Source organism: Equus caballus, chromosome 23, assembly GCF_041296265.1.
Source record: "Equus caballus isolate H_3958 breed thoroughbred chromosome 23, TB-T2T, whole genome shotgun sequence".
Classification (NCBI taxonomy): Eukaryota; Metazoa; Chordata; class Mammalia; order Perissodactyla; family Equidae; genus Equus; species Equus caballus.
In genome coordinates, this window is record NC_091706.1 from 67,247,015 (window position 1) to 67,273,311 (window position 26,297).

The 26,297-nt window shown below is 38.9% G+C and overlaps 1 protein-coding gene across 24 annotated transcripts in view; it reads right to left on the reverse strand.

Moving 5' to 3' along the window:
• The window catches only part of ZNF169 (zinc finger protein 169), a 123,753-nt gene that overhangs the window by 17,782 nt on the left and 79,674 nt on the right, over positions 1-26,297 (reverse strand). For 22 of the 24 annotated variants that reach the window (XM_070248134.1, XM_070248128.1, XM_023627580.2 and 19 more), the window contains one exon: positions 12,958-13,045. Coding sequence is in view for 11 of the 24 variants with exons in the window: in XM_070248128.1 (XP_070104229.1) it covers positions 12,958-12,990 (33 nt within the window). In the remaining 13 variants the exon portion in view is untranslated. Of the gene's footprint in view, positions 1-12,474; positions 13,046-26,297 lie in introns of all 24 variants that reach the window. The other 2 variants (XM_070248130.1, XM_070248129.1) reach the window with 1 other exon arrangement.

The following is a 26,297-nucleotide window of genomic DNA, read 5'->3' on the forward strand; positions in this document are numbered from 1 at the left end:
TCGTCTTGGCACCCTTGTCAAAAATCAACTGACCATATGCAAGGGATTTTCTTCTGGGTTCTCGATTCTATTCCATTGCTCTATGTCTAACCTTATACTAGTACAACACTGTTTTGGTTACTGCAGCTTTGTACTAAGCATTGAAATCAGGCAGTGTGAGTCCTCCAACTTTGTTTTGTTTTTTTTATGATCGTTTTGGTCATTCAGGTTCCTATGAGATTCCAAACGGATTTTAAGATAGGCTCTTCTATTTCTGTAAAAAACAAAAATGAGATTTTGATAGGAATTGTACTGAATCTTCAGACCACTTTGGGTAGTACTGTTGTCTTAGCAATATTTAGTCTTCCAATCCATAAGCCTTGGAAGTCTTTCCACTAATTTAGGTCTTCCTTAATTTCCTCCAGCAACTGTTTGTAGTTTTCAGTGAAGAAATCTTTTGCTTCCTTGGTTAAATTTATTGCTGAGTATTTTATTCTTTTTGATGGTGTTGTAAATGGAATTTTTAAAAATACAGAAATACAACTGACTTTGCATGTTGATTTTGTATCCTACAACTTTGTTGAATTCATTTATCAGCTCTAACTATTTTGTGGATTCTAGGGTTTTGTAGATATGAGATAACATCTTTGGTGAAGAGATAATGTTACTACGTTTCCAATTTGGATGTCTTTTCTTTTTCTTGCCTAATTAACTCTGACTAGAACTGCCAGCACTATGTCGAACAGATGTGGCAAAAGCAGGCATCCTTACCTTGTTCCTATACTTCAGGAAAAAGCTTTTCGTCTTTCACCATTGAGAACAAACGTTAGCGTAGATTTTTCATACATGGCCTTTATCATGTTAAGGACGTTTCCTTGTATTCATAGTTTACTGAATATTTTATCATAAAAGGATGTTCAATATTGTGAAATGCCTTCTCAGCATCAATTGAGATGATTGTGTGGTTTTTATCCTTCATCCTCTTAATGTGGTGTATTACAGGATTGATTTTAATATGTTGAAACATCCTCACAATCTGGAAGTAAATCTCACTTGGTCATGAGGTACAATCCTTTTAGTATGTTGCTGAATTAAGTATGGGAGAACTCTGGCGAGGATTTTTGCATCTATATTCATAAGGGATATTAGCCTGTAGTTTTCTTTTCTTGCAATGTCTTTGTCTGACACCTCTGGTATCAGAGTAATGTCATCCTCATAGAGTGAATTAGGACATGTCCTCTCCAATGTTTTGGAATACTTTGAGAAAGATTCATGTTAACTCTTCTTTATATGTTTGATAGAATTAGTGAGTGAAGCCATGTGGTCATGAGATTTTCTCTGTTGGGAGGTTATTACTGATTCAATATGCTCCCTAGTTGTAAGTCTATTTAGAATTTCTGTTTTATCCTGAGTCAGTTTAGACAGATGTGTCTTTCTAGAAATTCGTCCATTTCACCTTGGGTTGCCAATTTGTTGGCATATATCCGTATTCCCTTATAATCCTTTTTATTTTTTAAAAAAATTGACAGTAACATCTCCAATTTCATTTCTGATTTTAGTAGTTTAAGTCTTCTTTTTTTGTCAGTCAATCTAGATAAAATATTTGTCAATTTTGTTATTTTTTTTAAGGAACCAACTTTAAGTTTCATTGATTTCTCTATTATTTTTCTATTCTCTATTTTATCTTTGTTCTAACCTTTATTATTTCCTTCCTTCTGTTAGCTTGGGATTAGTTTGTTCTTCTTTTTCTAGTTATTTAAGGTATGCTATTAGGTAATTGATTTGAGATCTTTCTTCCTTTTTAGTGTATGCATTTACAGCTATAAATTTCCCTCTAAGCACTGCTTTCACTCTATTCCATAAGTTCTGGTATATCATGTTTTCATTTCCATTCATCTCAGGCTATTTTTTCCTTCCTCTTGTGATTTCTTCTTTGATACATTGGTTAAGAGTGTGCTACTTAATTTCCAGAGTTATTGTGAATTTCCAGAGTCCCTTCTGTTATTCATTTCTAGTTTCATTCCACTGTTATCAAAAAAGTATGATTTCAGTCATTTCAAATTTATTAAGACTTACCTTGTGACCTAACATAAGGTCCATCCTAAAGAATGTTCTGTGTCACTTGAGTAGAAGGTATATTTTGCTATTGTTGGGTGGAGTGTTGTATATACCTCTGAGGTGCAATTAATACACAGTGTAGTTCAACATCTATCTTTCCTTACTGATCTGTCTGGCTGCTCTATTTATTATAGAAAGTTGGATATTAGAGTCTCCAACCATTATTGTAGAACAATTTTTCTCTTCAATTCTTTCCATTTTTACTTCATATATTTTGGGACTATATGTATATATTTATAATTGTTATATGTTCTTTCTGTAGTCAATGTTTTATCAACATATGATGTTCTCTTAATCTCTTGTTCCGTTTTTTTATTTAAAGTCTATATTTTGTCTCACAACACAGCCATTCCAGCTCTCTTTTGGGTACTATTTGTATGGAATATCTTTTTCCATCCCTTTACTCTCAACCTCTTTATGTTGTTATATCTAAAGTGAGTCTAGTGTAGACAGCACATACATATATCTTGGTTTTTTTACTCTAGTCTACTAGTCTATGCCTTTGATTGGAGAGTTCATTTCATTTACATTAAAGGTCATTGCTGAAAAGGAAAGATTTACTTCTGCCATTTAGCTGTTTTCTGTGTGTCTTCTATGTCAGTTGTTCCTCAATTCCTCCATTACTGCCTTTTTAATATTTTTTTTTTCTAAAGTAACACTTTTATCCCCTTCTTTCCTTTTCTGTATGTTTTTTTAGTATTTTCTTAGTGGCTATCTTGTGGATTACAATTAACATATTAAACTTGTAAAATCTACCAACTTAGTTTCAATAGTATAAAAACACTCTGCTCCTCTACTTTTCCATCCCTCTCCACTTATTTTATATCTGTCAGGTTACATCTTTATACTATATACTACCCCTATTTTATAATTGTCAGATTACATCTCTATATTTTGTATGCCCATTAACATAAATTTATAATTACTTTGTGCATTTGCCTTAAATCATATAAGGAAAAGCAGAAGTTACAAACCAAATAAAAAGTACAATAATAGTGGCTTTTATGTATACCTATGAAGTTAACTTTACTAGTGTTCATATTTCTTTTTTATGGTTTAGAGTTACTATCTAGTGTCATTTCAGCTTAAAGCATTTTTGTAAAGTGGGTCCACTGTTGATGAGCTCTCTCAGGTTTTGTTTATCTGAAAACATCTTAATTTCTCCTTCATTCTTGAAGTATAATTTGCTGGCTATAATCTACACAGAACTGAAATATAATGATGTACACTCGATATTTATATAATATTACAAACCAATGTAACTGCCAATAAAATATATATATATATATAAAGAATTATTACTTGATAGTTTTTCTGCCAAGACTTTAAATGTGTTATCCTACCGACTGGTGGCCTCCTTTGTTTCTGATGAGAAATCAGCTGTTTAATCTCATTGAGGAGCCTTTGTAGGTAACAACTTCTCACTTGCTGCTTTTGAAATTCTGTCTTTGTCTTTGGGTTTTGATAATTTGACTATAATATGTTTTGGTGTGGATCTTTTGAGTTTATCCTGTTTGGAGTTTGTTGAGCTTCTTGAATGTATAGATTTATGTCTTTTATCAAATTTGGGAAGTTTCTGGAAATTATTTCTTGAAATTTTCTCTCTCTCTCCTTTCCCTCTGCAATTCTCATCATGGGTATGTAAGTACACCTAATGGTGTGTCACAGGTCTCTTAAGCTCTGTTCGTTTTTCATTATTCTTTTCTCTTTCTGTTTCTCAGAATGAATAATCTCAACTGAACTATTTTCAAGTTCACTGACTCTTTATTTTGCCTGCTTAAATATACTGTTGAACCCTCATAATGAATTTTTCACCCTAGTTATTATACTTTGCAGCTCCAGGTTCCTCTTTCTAAGTTCTCTTAATTAATATTCTCTATTTGTTCAACCGTTGTTGACCTAGCTCCTTTAGTTCCATGACCAAGGCTTCCTTTAGCTCTTTGTGCACATTTAAGATAGTTGAGATAAAATCTTTGTGCCCGAACTTCCTCATGGATGGTTGGTATGCAGGAAGTGTAAAATGCCATAGCATTCTCCTGCCACAAAGTCGGAGCTTCTTTCTTCATCAAATCTTCCAGTTTTGACTAGATTCCAAAGTTCTACGAAAGTTAATTCTGACAGTTTTTGGCAGCTCATTAGTTGCTTTTGGGCAGATGGATTTCCCTACTCAGCCATTTTTGATGATACAAGTTCTTTTTTTAAAAATTGTAAAATCCCATTTATATGAAATATCCACAACAGGTAAATCCAGAGACACAAAGCAAGTTAGCGATTGCCAGTGTCTGGGGAGAGCAGCAAGTGGGGAGTGACTGCTTGATGTCGGCTTTGGGAGTACTGAAAAAATGCTGCTACCAGACAGAGGTGATGGCTGACAACACTGTGAATACACTAAACGCCACTGAATTGTACATTAAAAAATGCTTAATTTTATGTTATGCGAAATTCACATCAATAAAATTTTTTTAAGTCACTTCAAGGAGATGTGCATCCAAGGGCACTTTCTGTAACAGGGCCCAGAATATTAACACTTTCAACAAATCAGAAACAGAGGGACTATTCACACGACTCTCACCATCCTACCTACACTCTCAGTATGATCAGAATTTCCCCCACGTTCCTTACTCTTCCTATGTCAGTACTCTGAGGTGGAGTCAGGCTCCATATGGGGTTAACACATGGAAGTTCCCTGTATGTCACTCATATCTATGGCCTTTCTCCCTCTTTCAATTCTCTGATACTGAACAAACTTAGAGTTTCACATTCAACGTATTTATAGCATTCTCTCCACCCCTGTGAATTTCCACTTGTGGATTATCTGATGCTTGTTCAATTGTGAATTTTGACTAAAGGCTTTTCCACATTCAAAACATTTATAGAGTGCTATGGACTGAACCGTGTCCTCCCAAAATTCATGTTGAAGCCCTAACCCCCAATATGTCTATATGTGGAGATGGGGCCTCTAAGGAAGTAAGTATGGTTAAATGAGGTCATAAAGGTAGGACCCTGACACAAAAGGGCTGGTGCCTCATAAGGTGAGAAAGAGACTCAAGCTCATTCTCTCTGCCATGTGAGCACACAGTGAGAAGGAAGACATCTGTAGGCCAGGATGAGTCCTCACCAGGAACCAAATCAGCCGGCACCTTGATATTAGATTCCTAGTGTAAAGAATTGTGAGAAACACATTTCTGTTGTTTAAACCACGAGTCTATGGTATTTGTTATGGCAGCCCTAGCAGACCAATACAGACTTTGGTACTGAGAGTTGGGTGCTGCTGTGACAAATACCTAAAACTGTGGACGTGGCTTTGGAACTGTGTGATGGGCACAGGCTGGGAGAGTTTTGAGGTGCATGCTAGAAGAACCCAAGACTGACGTGAAAGGACTGCTGGCCGAAATATAGACATTAAAGGTGATTTTGAGGAAGGCTAAGAAAGAGGAAAGTTAGAGAGAAAACATCCATCTTCTTAGAGAATGCACAAATAACCATGAACAGAATGTTGGTAGAAATAGGCATTAAAAGACATTCTGGTGATGTCTCAGATGGAAATGAGCAACAGGTTACTGGAAACTGGAGGAAAGGTGATCCCTGTTATAAAGTGGCAAAGAACTTGACTGAACTCTGTTCTGGTGTTTTGTGGGAGGTTGAACTTGTGAGTGACCAGACTGGATATTTAGCTGAGGAGATTTCTGAGCAAAGTTTTGAAGGAACAGTTTAGTTCCTCCTTACTGCTTATAGTAAAATGTAAGAGGGGAGAGATGAATTGAAGAAGGATTTGTTAAGCAAAAAGGAAACTGCACTGAAGATTTGGAAAATTCTCAGCCTTTGCAAAAAAGTGAGAAAGCTTGCTCTGAAGAGAACACTGAGGGCATGCTGAAGAATGATTTGATGAAGAGATTAGGATGAGTGTGAACCACGAATTTAATCAACTTCAGCAGAAGCCAGGAATAGAGATGGGATTATACCAGCAGAAACACTGCCAGCTGGGGCTAAAGTAAAAAGAGAAAGCAGGATGGAATGAGGAAGTCTTCGAACACGCATTATCTTTCAAGAAAAGGGAGGAATAACCCTGAAAGCAATTCAGAGATTGTCAGGGCTGCCAATCCCACACCACAGGCCCAGGGGGCAAGGCTGCCCACTCCTCAGTTTTAGCAGGGCCTTTGCTGAGAGCCATGGAGGCAGGGTTGCCCCTCTGAGCCAAAGGGACACTGTCAACCCAGAGGACCTGGAGAGGAGAACTTCAAACCAGAAGATTATTCTCAGCCCAAACATCTAACAGAATTTATCTTGCTAGGCTTTGGACTTGTCAGGACCTGCCACCTTATCTTCTTTCTCCCTTTTGGAATGGCAATGTCTGCCCTCTGCCTGTCCCACCATTTTATTTTGGAAATTAACTTGTCTGGTTCACAGGTTCACAAGTGGAGAGGAATTTTGCCTTAGGATGAATGGTACTTCAATTTGTGTCTCACACATGCCTCTCATTTAGAGGATATTTATATGAGACTTTGGACCTTAAAGTTATGCTGGGATGAGTTAAGACTTTGGGGGCTCGTAGGACGAAATAATGTATTTTTCCTGTGAGGAGGGCATGAACTTGGGAGGCCAGGGTTTGGAATGCTATGTACTACACTGTGTCCCCCCAAATCCACAAGTTGAAGCCCTAACCCCAATGTGGCTATATTTAGAGATGGGACCTCTAAGGAAATAATTAAGGTTAGATGAGGTCATAAGGGCAGGGCCCTGATCCCACAGGAATAAGAGGAAGAGACATCAGAGCTGTCTCCACCATGTGAGGACACGGCAAGAAAGCAGCCATCTGGAAGCCAGGAAGAGAGTTCTTGTCAGGAACTGAATCAGCCAGCACCTTGATCTTGGACTTTCCAGTCCCCAGAACTGTGAGAAAACAGAATTTCTATTGTTTAAGCCACCTAGTCTGTGGTATTCTTTTATGGCAGCCCCAGCAGACTAATACATGGGGTTTCTCTCCAGTGTAAACGCTGATGCTGATCAAGGTTTGCATTTGGACAGCAGGCTCTCCGTCTCTTACCACATCCACAGAGCTTCCCACCAGTGTGGACTCGGTGGATCCGGGGGGAAGATGGTGGGAGCTCTGGCTGGAGCACTCCCCACAGACACTACATCTGTATGGCTTTTTTCCCCTTCTCTGATGCTGGCCAAGTTGTGAGTTTGGACAGAAACCCCTCCCACATTTATCACATCTGCAGGGCTTCTCTCTGAAGTTGACTTTTTGGTATTGGGCCAGATGTGAGCTACAGATACAGCGTTTCTCACACACCTTTTACACTCACAGGGCTTCTCTCTGTGAGACTGTGAGTTTGCCTATGGAGAACAAGGTGTGAGCTCTAACTAAAGGCTATCCCACACTTACTGGATTTTCAGTTTCTCTTCCAAGCTCTGATGCTGAAAGAGACCTGAGCTGGATTAGAATCCTTCCTTTCCCCACATTTGTTGCAGCCATAGGGTTTCTCTCCAGTATGAAATCTCCAATTCTGACTGAAGCTTTTTAAGCATACAGTACACTTGCACAGTTTCTCTCCAGTATGAATCCTCTGATACTAAGTTTTGAGCTTTGAATGAAAGATTGACTGCCATTATCACACAAGTAGAGTCTCTCACCAGAATGAATTTTCTGATGTTGCCTGAGCTCAGAATTGAATCTGAACCTTCTTCCACAAATGACACATTTGTGGGTTCTTCTTCCTGAATAATCATTCTCTTGGGTAGGAAAGTCTGAGTTTAGACTGACATTGCTCCTATGCTCATCACATCCCAGGGTTCTTGCTCCTGTGGAATTTTCCTTATGGAGCATGGTCACTTGCCAGTAAAATAAGAGAGTTCCTTAGGGAGGGTCTTGGAGGAATCTAACCTGAGCCAGTGTGACAAGCTTTCCCTAAAGCAGGCTCCTGAGGACCATTCCTGGGGACCATTCTCGGTGCCAATAAGACACAAACATCTGACATTTTTTCGCTCACAAAATAAGATGGCTTGTCTCCACCTTCATTGGAGAATGATGTTTTGATTTAGGTTGTGTATGTGAATCTTCTCCTACTCAAACGTGAGTTCACCGAAAGCAGAGGCTATGATGTTTCTGTCCTGACGTTCTCTGTCTCATCAGGCAAAGGAGGCTTTGCATTCTGTCCCTACGTGTCCGACACACAAGAAACACAGACAAACTCCACAGCAGCTCATCGGCTGAACTGGCGAGCTAGCACTGTGGCCACGTGTAGTGCCTCTATCCAAGACTGAGAAAGGAGGCAGGTGTTGGCTCCAGGGTGGTGGTTCCAGTCACTTCCCAACTACTAAGTCTCCTTGCTTGGCCTCAGTGCTGGTCCTTGTAATCTCACCATCAGTTGCAGACCATGAGCTTTATCATGAAGGAGTAGAAAGTCAGGTGGGAGGGAAAACACAAGGGCCCAATCAGAAATATCCTGTCCTCTCGGTCCCTCCGGGGACACCACAAGGGTATCCAAGTTGGATGCCAGGGGAGGGGCTAGCACAGAAACTCTGGCCCCAGGCATGGTGAAAAGCATGGCTGATGGGGCAGAAGCACCAAGATTAACCTCATCGTTCTGTTTGAAATATTCTCTAATTTCTCTTGTAATTTCTTCAGTGACCTAAGGATTAGTAAGAAATATGTTGTTTAATTTCCAAATATTTGATATTTACTTAGATATCTTATTATTGATTTGTAATATAATGCTATTAGATTCAGAGAATATACTCTGCATTCTTTAAACTCTTTTAATGATGTCTTTTATAGATTAGCATGTAGTCTATCTTGGTGACCACAGTGATAGTACTTGAAAATAATGTGCATTCTGCAGTTGTAGGGCGCAGTATTCTATAACTATCAATCAGGATGATGCAGCAGCTAGTTTTCTTCAGATCATCTGTGTCTTTAGTGGTTTTTTACCTAGTTGTTTCTATCAATTGCTCAGAGGTGGTTAAAATCCCCTGTAAAAATTGTAATGGTACAATTGCTTTTTTCTTCCTTTAATTCTGTCAATTATTTTGAAGCTTTGTTATTAGACACATACACATAACTGTTATGTCTTCCTAATGAAGTGACTCATATCATTCAGAATTGTTCTTTCTTCCCTCTGTCTTGAAGTCTATTTCATTTGATATTACTCCATTTTCCTCTTCCTTGTTGAGTATAATTACAATAGAGACTTTAAAGTGCTTGTCTAATAATTTCATCTACGGGTGAATTATGGTACGTGAATTACATCTCAATAAAAAAATTTAAAATTTGAAAGATGGGTAGGATTAAGAATAGTCAAGGAAAGAATAGAGGTCTAAGGGGCTGGCCTTCTGGCCGAGTGGTTAAGTTCGCGCGCTCCACTGCAGGCGGCTCAGTGTTTCGTTGGTTCGAATCCTGGGCGCGGACATGGCATTGCTCATCAAACCACGCTGAGGCAGCGTCCCACATGCCACAACTAGAAAGACCCACAATGAAGAATTTACAACTATGTGCTGGGGGGCTTTGGGGAGAAAAAGGAAAAAATAAAATCTTAAAAAAAAAAAAGGAATACAGGTCTAAGAATCTAGATGAGGCCTAGAGGGAGGCAGGGAACAGAGATGCCATGAGCAAAGGAAGAGAGGGAGCAAGCCCCAGACATGGCTGGGCTGGAGCAACTGGCAGGAGGGAAAGGAAGTCAGTGGTGGAACAGAGGGCAGAGGTGTGGCAGCATCCTGTGGATGGTTCTGAAAGCAAAGAGAAGAACAGAGACACTCTTCTATAGAGCTGTAGGTCATGCCAGATGAAACACTCATGCCTCCTCTCTCAGTCATATTTTGTGGTGAGAATAACTAAGTGCAAAATTCATTTCATGGATAAAATTTCCACAGAACAGGTTCTCAAATATTGAGAACAAGTTAAATTTCCAATAACTGAGAAATAGTGGTATGGAATAGTGAAAATCTGTGAATGTTTGTAACCTGTAAAGAGTCATAGATTTGAATGTGAATATTAGTGGTTTCTCCATCTTTAAAAGCATGATGCTGAGGCAGTCACTAGTTTTAATATGCTACGATTTTATCATTAAAATCTGTCAAAGATGCACACAGACCAAAATTATTAATTAAATTCCAATGATAGGAATAACTGAATGTTCATTAACTGATAAATGAATAAACAAAATGTGGTATATCTACACAATGGAGTATTATTCTACCATAAATAATAATGAAAATATTACTGCTTTGGGCTATGACATGGATGAACCTTGAAAATATACGCTAAGTGAAAGAAAACAGACACAAAAGACCACATATTATATGATTTCATTTATATGAAAGGTACAGAATAGTCAAATTCTTAGAGACAAAAAGCAGATTAGCGGTTGTCAGGGGCTGAGGGAGGGGAGAATGGGGAGTGACTCCTAACAGGTATGGGGTTTCCTTGGTGGGTAATGAAAACATGAGGGTTGCACAGCTTTGTCAACATACTAAAATCTACAGAATTGTACACTTTAAAAGGGCAAATTTTATTGGATATAAATTATACCTCAGTAAAAAATTTTTAAAATGTTTTAATTCCAGTGATAGGTAAACCCCTAAAAAAGTTGGGAATCTTATCAGAATGGAGTCTGTGCTGTAGATATCATTGTTAGTAGACCATCAAAGGCTCCTGCACACAGCAGACATTCAAAACAATTTTAAAGAGTCAGTGAAGGAGTGCTAGCTAATTTCTTACACGTTAACAGCCTGTAGGCACAGCCCCCTTCTGTATCACAACTCTAATGCATATTCCAATTTCCCCTCTCAGGCAAAGGCCCTTGGGAGAAATGCCTAACTGTCATGTTGTATATATAAGTCAGAATATTCCATATAATTCAGATGTGACATACAACAAAGTACCTGGAAATGCGATTTGAAAAACTCTAAAATATGTAATTTTTATGCCTCAAAATAACAAACAGCAAAACAAACAAACCCCTTTGTTTTTTAGTTTTTTCAAAATAATGGTCCCTTTATAAAATAAGTATAAGTGCCAGATACTCTTACAGGTATGGAAACTTCATCTTAAAAAACTAAGCCAGTCAGATGCTTATGCCCTGGCATCCAGGAAAATAATGAATATTGAGAGATGTTGGTCATAGACAGGATGAGGTTCAAGGTGTGCTAAGGATCCCACAGGAAGTGGCAGAGTAGAGACAGGAAAAGTAAGCCAGTACAATGTTCCATTTCAGCCAAGAATGCTTCTCTATTAACATCATAAATGGTAAAGTGCAATGTACAAAAGAAAAGCTGTCCCTGTTACTTTAGGGAACATGGCATGCATTAACATACACACTTTCTCTCAAAGGTAGAAAGATTTGACAATTGAGGGACACAGAGCTCTCAATGATATTCTGTTAACATCAAAAACCAATCATTTTAGGGAGCCGGCCCCGTAGCTGAGTGGTTGGGTTCATATGCTCCACTTCGGCGGCCCAGGGTTTCACCAGTTTGGATCCTGGGCACAGACATCAGGCACCGTTCATCAGGCCATGCTGAGGTGGCATCCCACATGCCACAACTAGAAGGACCCACAACTAAAAATATACAGCTATGTGCTGGGGGGCTTTGGGGAGAGAAAGGAAAAATAAAATCTAAAATAACCCCAATCATTTTAAACTTATATAGTAACAGACAAATATCCACCATATAAGCTCAGTATTAATATCAAGTTCACATCTTCTTGCAAAAAAATTCTACACTGGACATATTTATAGGACAGACAATGCAAAACTTACACTATTTTGTGTAATTGATATAATTTACACATAAGTATCCTGCCTGGCATCTGTTTAGGTCGTCAGTAAACATCAACTTTACTCGATTATGTCAAATTCACAGGCTACCTAGTCTTAGGGATTATAAAATCTTTCCTTTAGGACATATATTTATTCAGGTAGTATTTATTTCCAATCCTTGATTTTAACATGGCAAACTCCTTCTCAAAATCCTTCAAAACCCAGCTTGCTCCAAGTTCAAGTCCACACTCCTCAGCCTGGCTTCCAGGATTCTGGCTGAACTGTCTCCCTCCAGTCTCAGGGGGATGCAGGCAAAGCCTTCAGGTGCCAGACAAGTAATGAGTGAGCAGAGCAGGGGTCTCGGTCTCAGGGTCAAAGGGCACAAGGAGGTGTGACTAAACTATGGAGATGCTGTTTGGCTCCAGCTACTTGTCATCCACCAAGAGTGGGGACTCAAAGACAGTGGGGAACAATCTATTCTCAGAGAAATTGGCAATCCAGACCTTTAGGGTAATCTACAAATTTTTAAGTGTAGAAAACTCATTTAAATACAAAGCACGGGCTGGCCAAACCAAATCTATCCACATGTCACAAGCAAATAGAATGTCAGCATCCTCACCTCTACAGAGAAACCAACGTGACTCAAGGCCACTGGCTGCTTCAAGCTTCCCACGTGGTGAGGGACAGTCCATTGGTCACCCAGTGTCTGAGACGCAATAGGCTTCCTGCCACATCCCCACAAGAATGCCTTCCCTCAGCTCTTCAATTTGCCCAGTCCATCAGGGGCAGCTCAGGGAACTCCTCCTTTAAAGACTTCCTTCACTTTTTTTGGCCTTGGGACTTGCTGAGCACATGAGAATGAATGTCCTGTATTTTCATTTTGACTGCTCAGGCTGAGCAGTCTGTGCTGATAACAGTTTATTACTTGGTGAATTCCTGAGTCACGAATGGAGTAGGGAAGTCTGAGAGAGGGCTCCAGGTAAGATGGACCATACCTCCAAGATCAGGGCTGGGTATGGCCTAACACCAACAAGGCAGCTCCAAGACAAGAAAAGGCAATGGGTCCATCCTGCAAGACCTAGGAAGAAAGGTGAGGACTTACCTCGTCTGTGGCTGTCAGGAGCCCTGGGGCCATATTCCTGGTCTCCTGAGTGCTCCGCCTGGAGGAGAGTCAAGTTGCAGAGGCAGATCTAGGGAAAAAGAAGAGAGGTAAGAGGGATGCTGAGGAGGAGCATTGTCTGACCAGCCTCCCAGGTCAGCAGAGGAGAGGGGGAGTAAGGAAGGCAGGTTGCAGAGGGCATCAGAGCAGCCCACTCTTAAGCAGTAACCAGTGTCCTGTAGGTAAGGCCCCCAGAGCTGGAACAGCAGCAGGCTTGGCCTCAATCTCTGGTTGGGAAATGAAGCCCCCAGCAGCTGGGAAAGACTCTGTCACTGTGTGGACTCTGTTAAGAGGAAAAGGGCGTCAGAGTGCCCACAGGTAAGCATTCACATTGAGAAGTAAAGTGACCTATCATAGTGAAAACAGAAGCTACCCATCCGTATCTGCCCTGAGGCCAAAGGATGAGGCCCAGGAAATTCAAAACAGAAGGAGCACTACAGGACTCCACAGAATGGCGACCTGGGGGAGACCTGAAGCAGGGGGAAGCCATAACCTGGTTGCACCCTCCTCTCCACTTAAATATCCAAGATTAGTTCCCAAAATTTGAAATGTGACTTGAAATTTAAGAATGGGCAGTCAGCAAATGGCTCAGTCTTCAATAAGTCAATTTCGTAAAGAAATTTTTAAAAGAGGAGATGTTCCTTAGTGAAAAGATACTTAAGAGAGAAATCATTCTTCAGATGTCATCTACAGGCCTTGACTGGGCCCTAGTTTGCACAAATGAACTGAAAAACGTTTGGGGACTACAAAGGACAGTTCAATATGAACTGTGTATTAGATGATGTTAGAGAATTATTGTAAACATCGTTAGACGTGACCATGATATTCTGGATATAGAGGAAAACAACAGTCATCATTAAGAAACGATGCTTAAGTACTGAGGAGTGAATTAACATATTTACAATTTTTTTTAAATGTGAAGCTTTTGACAAGTTAATAGCATTAAAAGAGGGTGGAGAGCTCTTATCGAATAAAAGGAGACCTAAGAGGCACATCAATCAAATGCAATGTGTGGACCTTGTTAAGGCATTTTTGAGGCAATTGAGGAACTCTGAACACTGATTAGATATTAGATGATATTAAGGAATCAATATTAATTTTATTAGGTTTAGGTTAAGAAGGGGCTGCACTGATGCACCCATGGCACAGTGCTTAAGTTTGGTGCACTCCACTTTGGTGGCCCGGGTTCATGGGTTTGTGGGTTTGGATCCTGGGTGCAGACCTTTACCACTTGTCAGCCATGCTGTGGTGGCGACTGACATATACAGTGGACGAAGACTGGCAACAGATGTTAGCTCAGGGCTAATCTTCCTCAGCAAAAAAAGAAAAAAATAATAATGAGCTTCACTGATACCCTCTGCAAATAATTGTGGCTACGCTTTAAAAAAACAGAGTGCAAAATCTATAGCTAACATCATATTTAATGGTGAGAAACTAGATGCTGTCTTCATAAGATCAGAAACAAGGTAAGGATATCTTCTCTCACCACGCATGTTCAACATCACACTGGAAGTCCTAGCTAATGTAAGACAAGAAAAGGCAATAAAAGGTACACAGATTGGGAACGGAGAAACAAAACTGTCTTTGTCTGTGGATGAGCTGATTGTCTATGTAGAAAATCCCAAAGAATCAACACAAAATTTCTGAGACTAACAAGTGATTATATCAAGGCTGCAGGACACAAGGTTAATATACAAAACTCAACTGCTTTCCTATATACCAGCCACAAACAAATGGAATTAGCAATTAAAAGCACTACAACATCCATATTAGCATCCAGAAAAAGGAAATACTTAGGTCTAAGTCTAAAAAATAACTTTTGTATAAGATCTGTATGAGGAAAACTATAAAACTCTGCTGAAACAAATCAAAGATCTAAACAAATGGAGGTAGTCCATATTATGGACAGGGAGACTCAATATTGTTAAGATCCCAGTTCTTCCCAACTGGATCTATACGTTCACACAACCTCCATCAAAATCCCAGCAAGTTACTTCAAGGATAGCAACAAATTGGTTCTAAAATTTATATGGAACGGCAAAAGATCCCAAAGAGCCAACACAATACTGAAGAAGAATAACGAAGACTGACACAACCAGATTTCACAACCTACTACAAAGCTACAGTAATTAACAGAGTGTGATATAGGCAAAAGTTAATTAAAAAATAGACAAAAAGATCAATGGAACAAAACAGCACAGAAACAGACACACAAAGAACAAAGGAGCAAAGGAAATTCAAAAAATAACTCAATATGAATCATAGACCTAAAGGTAAAATGTGAAACTATAAAACTGGAAGGTAACATGTGAGAAAATCTAGGTGGCCTTGGGTTTGGCAATGTCCTTTCAGATATAACACCAAAAGTATAGTCCAGGAAAGAAAAGAATTGGTAAGTCAGGTTCTGTTAAGATTAAAAACTTCTGCTCTGCAAAAGATACTGGTAAGAAAATGAAAAGTAAACACATAGACTGGGAGAAAATACATGAAGAAAAAGAAGTGGAAAAGAGAAACAGAATCATAATCAGAGTTAAGAAAACTTGCTACACCTCTCAGTAAAATAAAAAGCAAATTGGGGTCGGCCCTGTGGCATAGTGGTTAAGTTTGCACACTCTGCTTCAGCAGCTTGGGTTCGCGGGTTCATATCCCAGGCATGGACCTACACCACTTGTCACTCATGCTGTGCCAGCAATCCACATATAAAATAGAGGAAGACTGGCAATGGATGTTAGCTCAGGGTGAATCTTCCTCAGCAAAAAATGCAATAAAAAATTTAAAAATGAAAAAATAAAAAGCAAATTTACAGTAATATCAGAGATTTGAAAAACACTATCAGGCAGTATTGATCTAATTGACATTTAAAGAACACTAAGCCCCACAACTGCAGAAGGTGCACACAGAACATTCACCAAGGTAAGTGAAATTCTGAGGCATATAAGTCACCAACTTCAAAGGACTAAAGTTTAAAAAGAGTATGTTCTTTGCCTGAGATGGAATTAAAGCAGAAATCAGTAACAGGAGGCTCTCTAGAAAAACCTCCAGAATGAGAAATTAAGCAACAGTGGTCTAAAAACAGATGGATGAAAGAAAAAATTCCAAGAGACATGAAGAGATATTTTGAACTGAATGATTCTAATAAACACAACATATTGGAACATATCACAACTAACAAAGCTTGTGACATGGAGCTGTTATGGGCTGTATTGCATCCTCTATCAAATCCATATGTGAAAGACCTCACTTCCAGTACCTTAGAATGCGACAGTATTTGGAGATAGGGTCTTTAAGTTAGAACGACTTTATCAGGCTGGGCTCTAATCCAGTGTAACTGGAGCCCTTATAAGAGGAAATCTGAACATAGATCTAGAGGGTAGACCACGTAAACACAGGGAGAAGATGGCCATGTACAAACCAAAGGCAGGCCTCGGAAGAAACCAACACTGCTGACACCTTGATCTTTAACCTCCAGCCTCCAGAACTGTGAGAAAATAAATTTCTGTTGCTTGAGCCCCCCAGTCTGTGATGCTGTTATGGCAGTCCTAGCAACTAATACAGCAGCTAAAGCAGTTCTTAAATGGAAAGTTATAGCTTTAAAGAAGTGCACCGAAAAAAAGGCTTTAACTAATTAAAAGAAACTCAACTCTTACCTTAAGTTTGGAAAGGAAGAGGAAAAAAAAAGAAGAAAGAATAAGTAATAAAGAAGAAAAATCAGTGACATAGAAATGAGAATTTGTAATTGAAATACAAAGGGAATTTAAAAAGCCAAAGATTGATTATATGAAAATGATTACAATTGCTAAACCCCAGGCCTGAAACTATAAATCTCCTAGAAGGAAACATGGAGAAAAGCTTCATGACATCAGAATGGGCAATAATTTCTTAGACATAACACCAAAAGCCCGAGCAACAAAAGCAAAAATACACAAGTGAGACTACATTAAACTTAAGAACTTCTGTGCAGCAAAGAAACAATCAAAAGTGAAAAGGCAAGCTGTGGAATGGGAGAAAATAGATGCAAACCATAAACTCTGTTTTATTGTGCTTTGCAGACACTACATTTTTTTGTAAATTGAAAGTCTGTGGCAACTCTGTGTTGAGCAAGTCTATCAATGTTATTTTTCCAATAGCGTTTGCTCACTTTGTGTCTCTGTGCCACATTTTGGTAACTCTCACAATATTTCAAACTTTCTCATCATTGTTATATCTGTTAGGGTTATCTGTGATCAGTGATCTTAGATGTTACAATTACAATTTTTGGGGGCTCCACGAACCATGCCCATATAAGACAGTGAACTTAATGGATAAAGGTTGTGTATGTTCTGACTGCTCCCCCAACTGGCCATTCCCCTGTCTCCCTCTCTTGCCTCGGGCCTCCCTATTCCCCGAGACACAACAATATTGAAATTAGGCCAGTCAATAACTCTACAGTGGCCTGTAAGTGTTCAAGTGAAAGGAAGAGAGACACATTTCTCACTTTAAATCAGAAGCTTAGAATGAAGAGTGATGTCAGCATTATGGCCAAGTGAGTCCTTCCCTTAGACTCTCCCCTCTAAGATACAATAAAAAGGACATTCATAAGCCAACAGAGGACATTCACACAACACAAGACACGTCTGAGAGACCCACACACCCATACGTCTGAAGGTGGAGGTGCTGGACTCCCAGGGAAGAAGTGGAAGGAGGTAAGGGAATCTCCCCTCCCTCCCTAGGAGTGACCTAGGGCAGGGGACTGCAAGCGGCTCTAAGAAGCAGAGGAGAGGGACGGCTTTCCACGGAAATGCCTTCGCCCTCTGAACTGCCTCTCAGCTGTGTGGGTAAGCTCCACACAGAGGAGGCTAAGCTATAGCAGTGGTGTCTTCATCAAGCCAGGTCCCCAGGAGAGCAGATAGCGAGAATGCCCCCAGGATCACAAGGGGGAAACAAAGTGCCCCTTTTGCTGCCCAGCACACCAGCTGGGCCAGTCCACCAAAGCAAGGGACCCCTGTGAGAAGGCCTGCGCATACATCAGTAAAGTAACAGCTGCAAGCAGGCAATCACAGACAGGCCCTGTTAGCGTAGATTCCAAAGAACAGCCACAGATGCCAGAGAGCATGGCAGGCCCAGAATACACAGCTCCTGACCCACCTGACGGTGGTGGCAGGTGGAATCTGTGACCATATACTACCAACATGTGAAAGCACAAATCCACCCCATCAAATAATATGAAGAGATACACTAATATCCCAGGGCAAAGCAAAATGACAAGCACCCAGAAATCAATCCCGAAGCCACAGAAATTTATGATCTAAATGGCAAAGAATTCAAAGTAGCTATCATAAAAAAACTTAACAAATTATAATAAAATTCAAAAAGACAGTTCAATGAAATCAGGAATAAAATTAATGAACAGAGAGAATTCTTCACAAAAGAGGTTGAAACAATAAAGGAAAACCAAACAGAAATGATGAAGATAAAAAACACAATGACTGAGATGAAGAAAAACCTGGAGTCCCTGAATGACAGAGTTGATAGTATGGAGGACAGAATTAGCAGTTTGGAGTAGTGAAGCATAGAAATGTTTCAGTGGAGGAGAGAGACGTAAGACTAAAAAGAAATGGAGAAACTCTCTGAGAAATATCTGACTCAATTAGGAAACGCAACATAAGGATTATAGGTATTCAAGATGGAGAATAAATGGAGAAAGGAGCAGAAAGCTTGTTGAAAGAAATAATAGCTGAGAACTTGCCAAACCTGGGGAAGGAGATGGAATTACAAGTAAAACAAACTAAAAGAACTCCTAATTACATCAGTGCATAAAGAACCTCTCCAAGGCATATAGTAGCAAAACTGGCAAAAGTCAATGACAAAAAGAGAAATATTAAGGGCAGCAAGCCACAAGAAAATAACCTAGAAAGGAACCCCTACCAGGCTTTCAGCGGATTTCTCAGCAGAAGCCTTATAGGCTAGGACAGAGTGGAATATATTCAAAATTCTGAAAAACAAAAATTTTCAGCCAAGAATACTCTATCCAGTGGAAATATCCTTCAGATATGAGGGAGGAATAAAAATTTCCCCAGATAAACAAAAGCTGAGGGAGTTCATCACCACAAGACCCTCCCCTTCAAAAAATGATCAAGAGGGCCATCATACCTGGGAAAAAAAAAAGGGTTTACAAAGTTATACCACTAAAGATAAAGGAAAAAAAAAATCAAAAATAACTATAATCTTTCTCTCTCTCTCTTTTTTTCTTTGGTGAGGAAGACTGGCCCTGAGCTAACATCTGTTGCCGATCTTCCTCTTTTTTGCTTGAGACAGATTGTTGCTGAGTTAACATCTGTGGCAATCTTCCTCTATTTTTTGTATATGGGACACCACCACACCATGGCCTGATGAGCGGTGCATAGATCCATGCCCAGGATGCAAACCCACAAATCCCGTGCCACCAAAATGGAGTGCATGAACTTAACTGCTATGCCACTGTGCCAGCCCCAATATAATCTCATCGTCTTAAACTACAACCTCAAAATGGAAGAAGTTGTGACAACAATAACTTACAAGGGGAAGAGAAAAGGGATGGAACGTGCTTAGATGAAGGAAATAAGACGTTATCTGAAAATGGAATATCTCATCTACAAGGTTTTTTATACAAACCTCATGGCAACCACTAAACAAATAATGAGAACAAAGACATAAATGTTAAATAAAGAGAAAACTAAGAAAACCATCATAGAGAACTACCAAACTAAACTGGCAGTTCAAAATACACAGGACAAGAAACAAGGGAAATACAGAACAACCAGAAAACAAGTGATAAAATGGCAGCATTAAGCCCCCATATATCGCTAATAACCCTAAACGTAAATGGATTGAATTCACCAGCAAAAAGACACAGAGTGGCTGGATGGATTAAAAAACAAGACCCAACAATATGCTGCCTCCAGGAAACACATCTCACCTCTAAAGACAAACATAGGCTTAGAGTGAAGGGATGGAAGACAATACTCCAAGCAAATGGCAAACAAAAGAAAGCAGGTGTTGCCATACTTACATCAAAGCAGACCCAAGACAAAAAAAGCAATGAGAGACAAAGAGGGCAAGTATAATGATAAAAGGAGCATTCCACCAAGAGAACATAACACTACTGAATATATATGCACCTACTACAGGAGCACCAAAATTGAATAAAGCAACTATTAACAGACCTAAAGGGAGAAATTAACAGCAACACAATAACAATGGGAGACCTCAACACATCACTTACATCAATGGATAGATCATCCAGACAGAAAGTCAACAAGGAAATAGTGGACTAAATGAAAAATTGGACCAGATGGCCTTAATAGATATATACAGAACATTCCGTCCAAAAACAGTAGAATATACATTCTTCTCAAGAGCACATGGAATATTCCCAAAGACAGATCATATGCTGGGAAACAAGTCAAGCTTCAATTAATTTAAGAAGATTCAAATCATATCAAACATCTTTTCCAAACACAATGCTATGAAACTAGAAATCAACCATAAGAAAAAAGCTGGGAAAGTCACAAATATGTGAAGACTAAACAACATGCTACTGAACCACCATTGGATCAATGAGGAAATCAAAAAATACTGGAGACAGGGCCGGCTCCGTGGCTGAGTGGTTCAGTTCACGCACTCTGCTTTGGCAGCCCAGGGTTTCACCGGTTCACATCCTGGGCGCAGACATGGCATCGCTCACCAAGCCATGCTGAGGCGGCATCCCACATGCCACAACTAGGAGGACCCACAACTGAAAATATACAACTATGTACTGGGGGACTTTGGGGAGAAAAAGGAAAAATAAAATCTTTAAAAAAAATACTGGAGACAAAAGAAAATGAAAATACATCACACGAACTCTTACGGACTGCAGTGAAAGTGGTCCTAAGAGGGAAATTTATAGCAATACAGGCCCATCTCAATAAGAAAAATCTCAAATAAGCAATATTAAACTATACCTAACAAAATTAGAAAAAGAAGAACAGAGCCCAGACTCAGCAGGAGAGAAATAATAAAAATTAGACAGAAATAAATTAAATTGAAAACAAAAAAAGTAGTAGAAAGGATCAACAAAACTAACAGCTGGTTCTTTGAGAAGATGAACAAAATTGACAAACCATTAGCCAAATTCTCCAAGAAAAAAAGTGAGAAGGCTCAAATAATAAATTTAGAAGTGAAAGAGGAAAAATTACAACAGACACTACAGAAATACAGAGGAGTATAATACTCTGAAAAACTATATGCTTGCAAATTGGATAACCTAGAAGAAATGGATAAATCCTTAGAATCATACAACTTCCCCAAAGTGACTCAAGAAGAAATAGAGAATCTGAATAGACCGATCACAAGTAAAGAGATTGAAATAGTAATCAAAAACCTCCCAAAAAGCAGAAGTCCAGGACTAGATGGCTTCTCTGGAGAATTCTACCAAACATTCAAAGAAGATTTAACTAGTTCTTCTCAAACTATTCCAAAGAATTGAAAAAGACAGAATACTTCCTGACACATTTTACAAGGCCAACATCACTCTGATCCCAAAGCCAGACAAAGACAACACAAAGAAGGAAAATTACAGGCCAATATCACTGATGAACATAGATGCAAAAATCCTCAACAAAATATTGGCAACCCGAATACAGCAATACATTAAGAGGATTATACACCATGATTAAGTGGGATGTATACCAGGGACATAGGGATGGTTCAACATCTGCAAATCAACCAATGTGACACAGCACATTAACACAATGAGGATTAAAAATCACATGATCATCTCAATAGACACAGAGAAAGCATTTAACAAGATCCAACATCCACTTATGATAAAAACTCTCAATAAAATGGGTGTAGAAAGAAAGTAGTTCAATATAGTAAGGCCATATATGACAAACCCACAGCTGATAACATATTCAACAGTGAAAAACTGAAAGCCATCCCTCTGAGAACAGGAACAAGACAAGGATGCCCTCTATCACCACTCTTATTCAACACAGTACTGGAGGTTTTGGCCAGAACAATCAGGCAAGAAAAAGAAATAAATGGTATCCAAATTGACAACGAAGAAGTGAAACTCTTGCTGTTTGCAGATGACACAATTTTATACATAAAAAAACCTAAAGAATTCATCAGAAAACTATCAGAAATAATCAACAACTATAGCAAAGTTTCAGGGTACAAAATCAACTTACAAAAATCAGTTGCATTTCTAAATTCTAATAATGAACTAACAGAAAGAGAATCAAGAATACAGTCCGTTTACAATCACAACAAAAATAATAAAATATCTAGGAATAAATTTAACCAAGGAGGTGAAAGACCTATACAATGAAAACTATAAGACACTATTGAAAGAAATCAATGATGACATAAAGAAATGGAAAGATATCCCATGCACATGGATTGGAAAAATATAGTTAAAACATCCATACTACCTAAAGCAATTAACAGATTCAATACAATCCCAATCAGAATCCCAATGACATTCCTCACCAAAATAGAACAAAGAATCCTAAATACATATGGGGCAACAAAAGACCCTGAATAACTAAAGCAATCCCTAGAAAAAAGAACAAAGCTAGAGGCATCACAATCCCTGACTTCCAAACTATACAAAGCTATAGTAATCAAAACAGCATGTTACTGGTACAAAAACAGACACACAGATCAATGGAACAGAACTGAAAGCCCAGAAATAAAACAACACATCTATGGACACGTAATCTTCGAGAAAGTAGCCAAGAACATAAAAGGAGAAAAGATAGGCTCTTCAATAAATGGTGTTGGGAAAACTGGACAGCCACATGCAAAAGAATGAAAGTAGACCATTATCTTCCACCATCCACAAAAATTAGTGCAAAACAAATCAAAGGCTTGAATGTAAGGCCTGAAACCATAAAACTCCTACAAGAAAATACAGGCAGTACACTCTTTGACATTGGCCTTAGGAGGATCTTTTCGAATACCATGTCCACTTGGGCAAGGGAAACAAAAGAAAAAAATAAACAAATGGGACTTCATAAGACTAAAGAGCTTCTGCAACGCAAAGGAAATCAGGAACAAAATGAAAAGACAACAAACTAACTGGGAGAAAATATTTGTAAGGCATATATCCAACAAGGGGTTAATCTCCAAAGTATATAAAGAACTCATACAACAACAAAAAAACAAACCACCCGATCAACAAATGGGCAGAGGATATGAACACACATTTTTCCAAAGAAGATATACAGACAGCCAACAGGCACATGAAAAGATGTTCAACATCAGTAATCATCAGGGAAATGCAAATCAAAACTGAGATCACCTTCCACCCATTAGAACGGCTATAATCACCAAAACAAAAAATAACAAATGTTGGAGAGGATGTGGAGAAAAGGGAACCCTCATACACTGCTGGTGGGAATGCAAACTGGTGCAGCCACTATAGAAAACAGTATGGAGATTTCTCAAAAAATTAAAAATAGAAATACCATATGATCCAGCTATTCCACTACTGGGTATTTATCCAAAGTACTTGAAATCAACAATTCAAAGAGACTTATGTACCGCTATGTTCATTGCAGCATTATTCACAACAGCCAGGATGTGGAAGCAACCCAAGTGCCTACCAACTGATGAATGGATAAAGAAGATGTGGTATATATATATACAATGGAATACTACTCAGCCTTAAAAAAAAAAGACCAAATCATCCTATTCACAAGAACGTGGATGGACCTTGAGGGTATTATGTTAAGCGAAACAAGCCAGACAAAGAAAAACACCATATGATTTCACTCATACGTGGAAGATATACTAACACATGGACAAAGAGAAGAGATTAGTGGTTACCAGAGGGGAAGGGGCTTGGTGGGTGGGCATAAGGGGTAAAGGGGCACATTTATATGATGACTGACAAATAATAATGTACAACTGAAATTTCACAATGTTATAAACTATTATGACCTCAACTTAAAAAAGAAAAGGCTTAGAAATGGTTAAGCTTAGTGAGGAAGGCATGTTGAAAGCTGAGGCAGGCTGAAAGCTAGGCCTCTTGCTCCAAACAGTTAGCCAAGTTGTGAATGCAAAGGAAAAGTTCTTGAAGGAAATTAAAAGTGCTATTCCAGTGAACAAACGAATGATAAGAAAGCAAAACAACCTTATTGCTGATATGGAGAAAGTTTCAGTGGTCTGGATAGATCAAACCTGCCACAACATTCCCTTAAACCAAAGCCTGATTCCAAGCAAGGCTCTAACTCTTCAATTCTGTGAAGGCTGAACGAGGTGAGGAAGCTACAGAAGAAAAGTTTGAAGCTAGTAGAGGTTGGTTCATGAGGTTTAAGGAAAGAAGCCAACCCCATAACATAAAAGTGCCAGGTGAGGAAGCAGGTGCTGGTGTAGAAGCTGCAGTAACTTACCCAGAAGATCCAACTAAGACCATTAAAGAAGGTGGCCACACTAAACAGCAGATTTTTGATGTAGACAAAATAGCCTTATATTGGAAAACGATGCCACCTAGGACTTTCATAGCTAGAGAAGAGAAGTCAATTCTTGCTTCAAAGGATGGGCTTTCTTGTTAGGGGCTAATGCAGCTGGTGACCTTAAGTTGAAGCCAATACTTACCCAGGACCCTTAAGAATTATGCTTAATCTACTCTGCCTGTGCTCTCTATAAAAAGATTCCTTTCAAAATATGACTGCTCATTGACAATGCACCTGGTCACCCAAGAGCTCTGACGGAAAGGTACAACGAGATTAATTTTTTCACGCCTGCCAACATGACATCCATTCTGCGGATCATGGATCAAGGAGCAATTTTAACTTTGAAGTCATTATTTACGAAATACATTTTGTAAGGCTATAGCTGCCGTAGAGAGTGAACCCTCTGATGGATCCGGGAAAAGTCAATTGAAAACCTTCTGGTGAGGATTCACCATTCTAGATGCCATTAAGAACATTCGTGGTTCAAGGGAGGAGGTCAAAAATATCAACATTAAAAGGAGTTTGGAAGAAGTTGATTCCAATCATCATGGATAACTTTGAGGGGTTCAAGACTTCAGTGGAGGAAGTAATTGCAGTTGTGGTGGAAACAGCAAGAGAACTAGAATTAGAAGTGGAGCTTGAAGATGTGCCTGAATTGCTGCAATCTCATAAAACTTTAGCAGAAGAAGAGTTGTTTCCTATGGATGAGAAAACAAAGTGGTTTCTTGAGATGGAATCTACTCTTGGTGAAGACGCTGTGAAAACTGTTGAAATGACAACAAAGGACTTAGAATATTACATAAATTTAGTTGATAAAGCAGTAGCAGGGTTTGAGAGGACTAAATCCAATTTCAAAAGAAGTTCTACTGTAGGTAAAATGCTACCTAACAGCATCACATGCTACAGAGAAATCATTCATGAAAAGAAGTCAATCAATGCAGCAAACTTCATTGTTGTCTTAAGAAATTGCCACAGCCACCCCAATCTTCAGCAATGACCACCCGATCAACCAGCAGCCATCAACATCGAGGCAAGACCCTCCACCACCAAAAGACTACAACTAGCTGAAGGCTCAGATGACGGTTAGGAGTTTTTAGCAATAAAGTATTTTTTAGTTAAGGTACGTACATTGCTTTTTTTAGACATAATGCTATTGTACAATTAATATGATACAAAGTAAACATAACTTTTATATGCACTGGAAAACCAAAAAATTTGTGTGATTCACTTTATTGTGATATTCACTTTGTTGCAGGGGTCTGGAACCGAACCCGCAATATGTCTAAGATATACGTGCATTGGATAAGGGGTTAATATCCAGAATATATAAAGAATTTCCACAACCCATTAACAAAAAACAAATAACCTGACTAAAAAATAGGAAAGGACTTGAATAAACATTTCTCCAAAGAAGAGATACAAATGGTCAACAGCATATGAAAAGATGCTAACCATCACAAATTATCAGGGAAATGCAAGGACATGGAAAAATTGGAACCCTAACGTATTGTTATTGGGAATGTAAAATGGTGCAGCTGTTTACTATTACTATTCCACACTGTTTACCATGTAAAACAGTATGGAAGTCCCTCAAAAAATTAACATTAGAACTACCATATGATCCAGCAATCCCACTTCTGGATATGTATCTAAAGGAATTGAAAACAGGATCTCAGATATTTGTACACCCACATTAGCCAAGATGTGGAAGCAACTTAAACATCCATCAACAGATAAACAGATAAAGAAAAAGTGGTCTATACATAAAATGGAATATTATTCAGCCTTAAAAAAAGGAAGGAACTCCTGCCATATGCTACA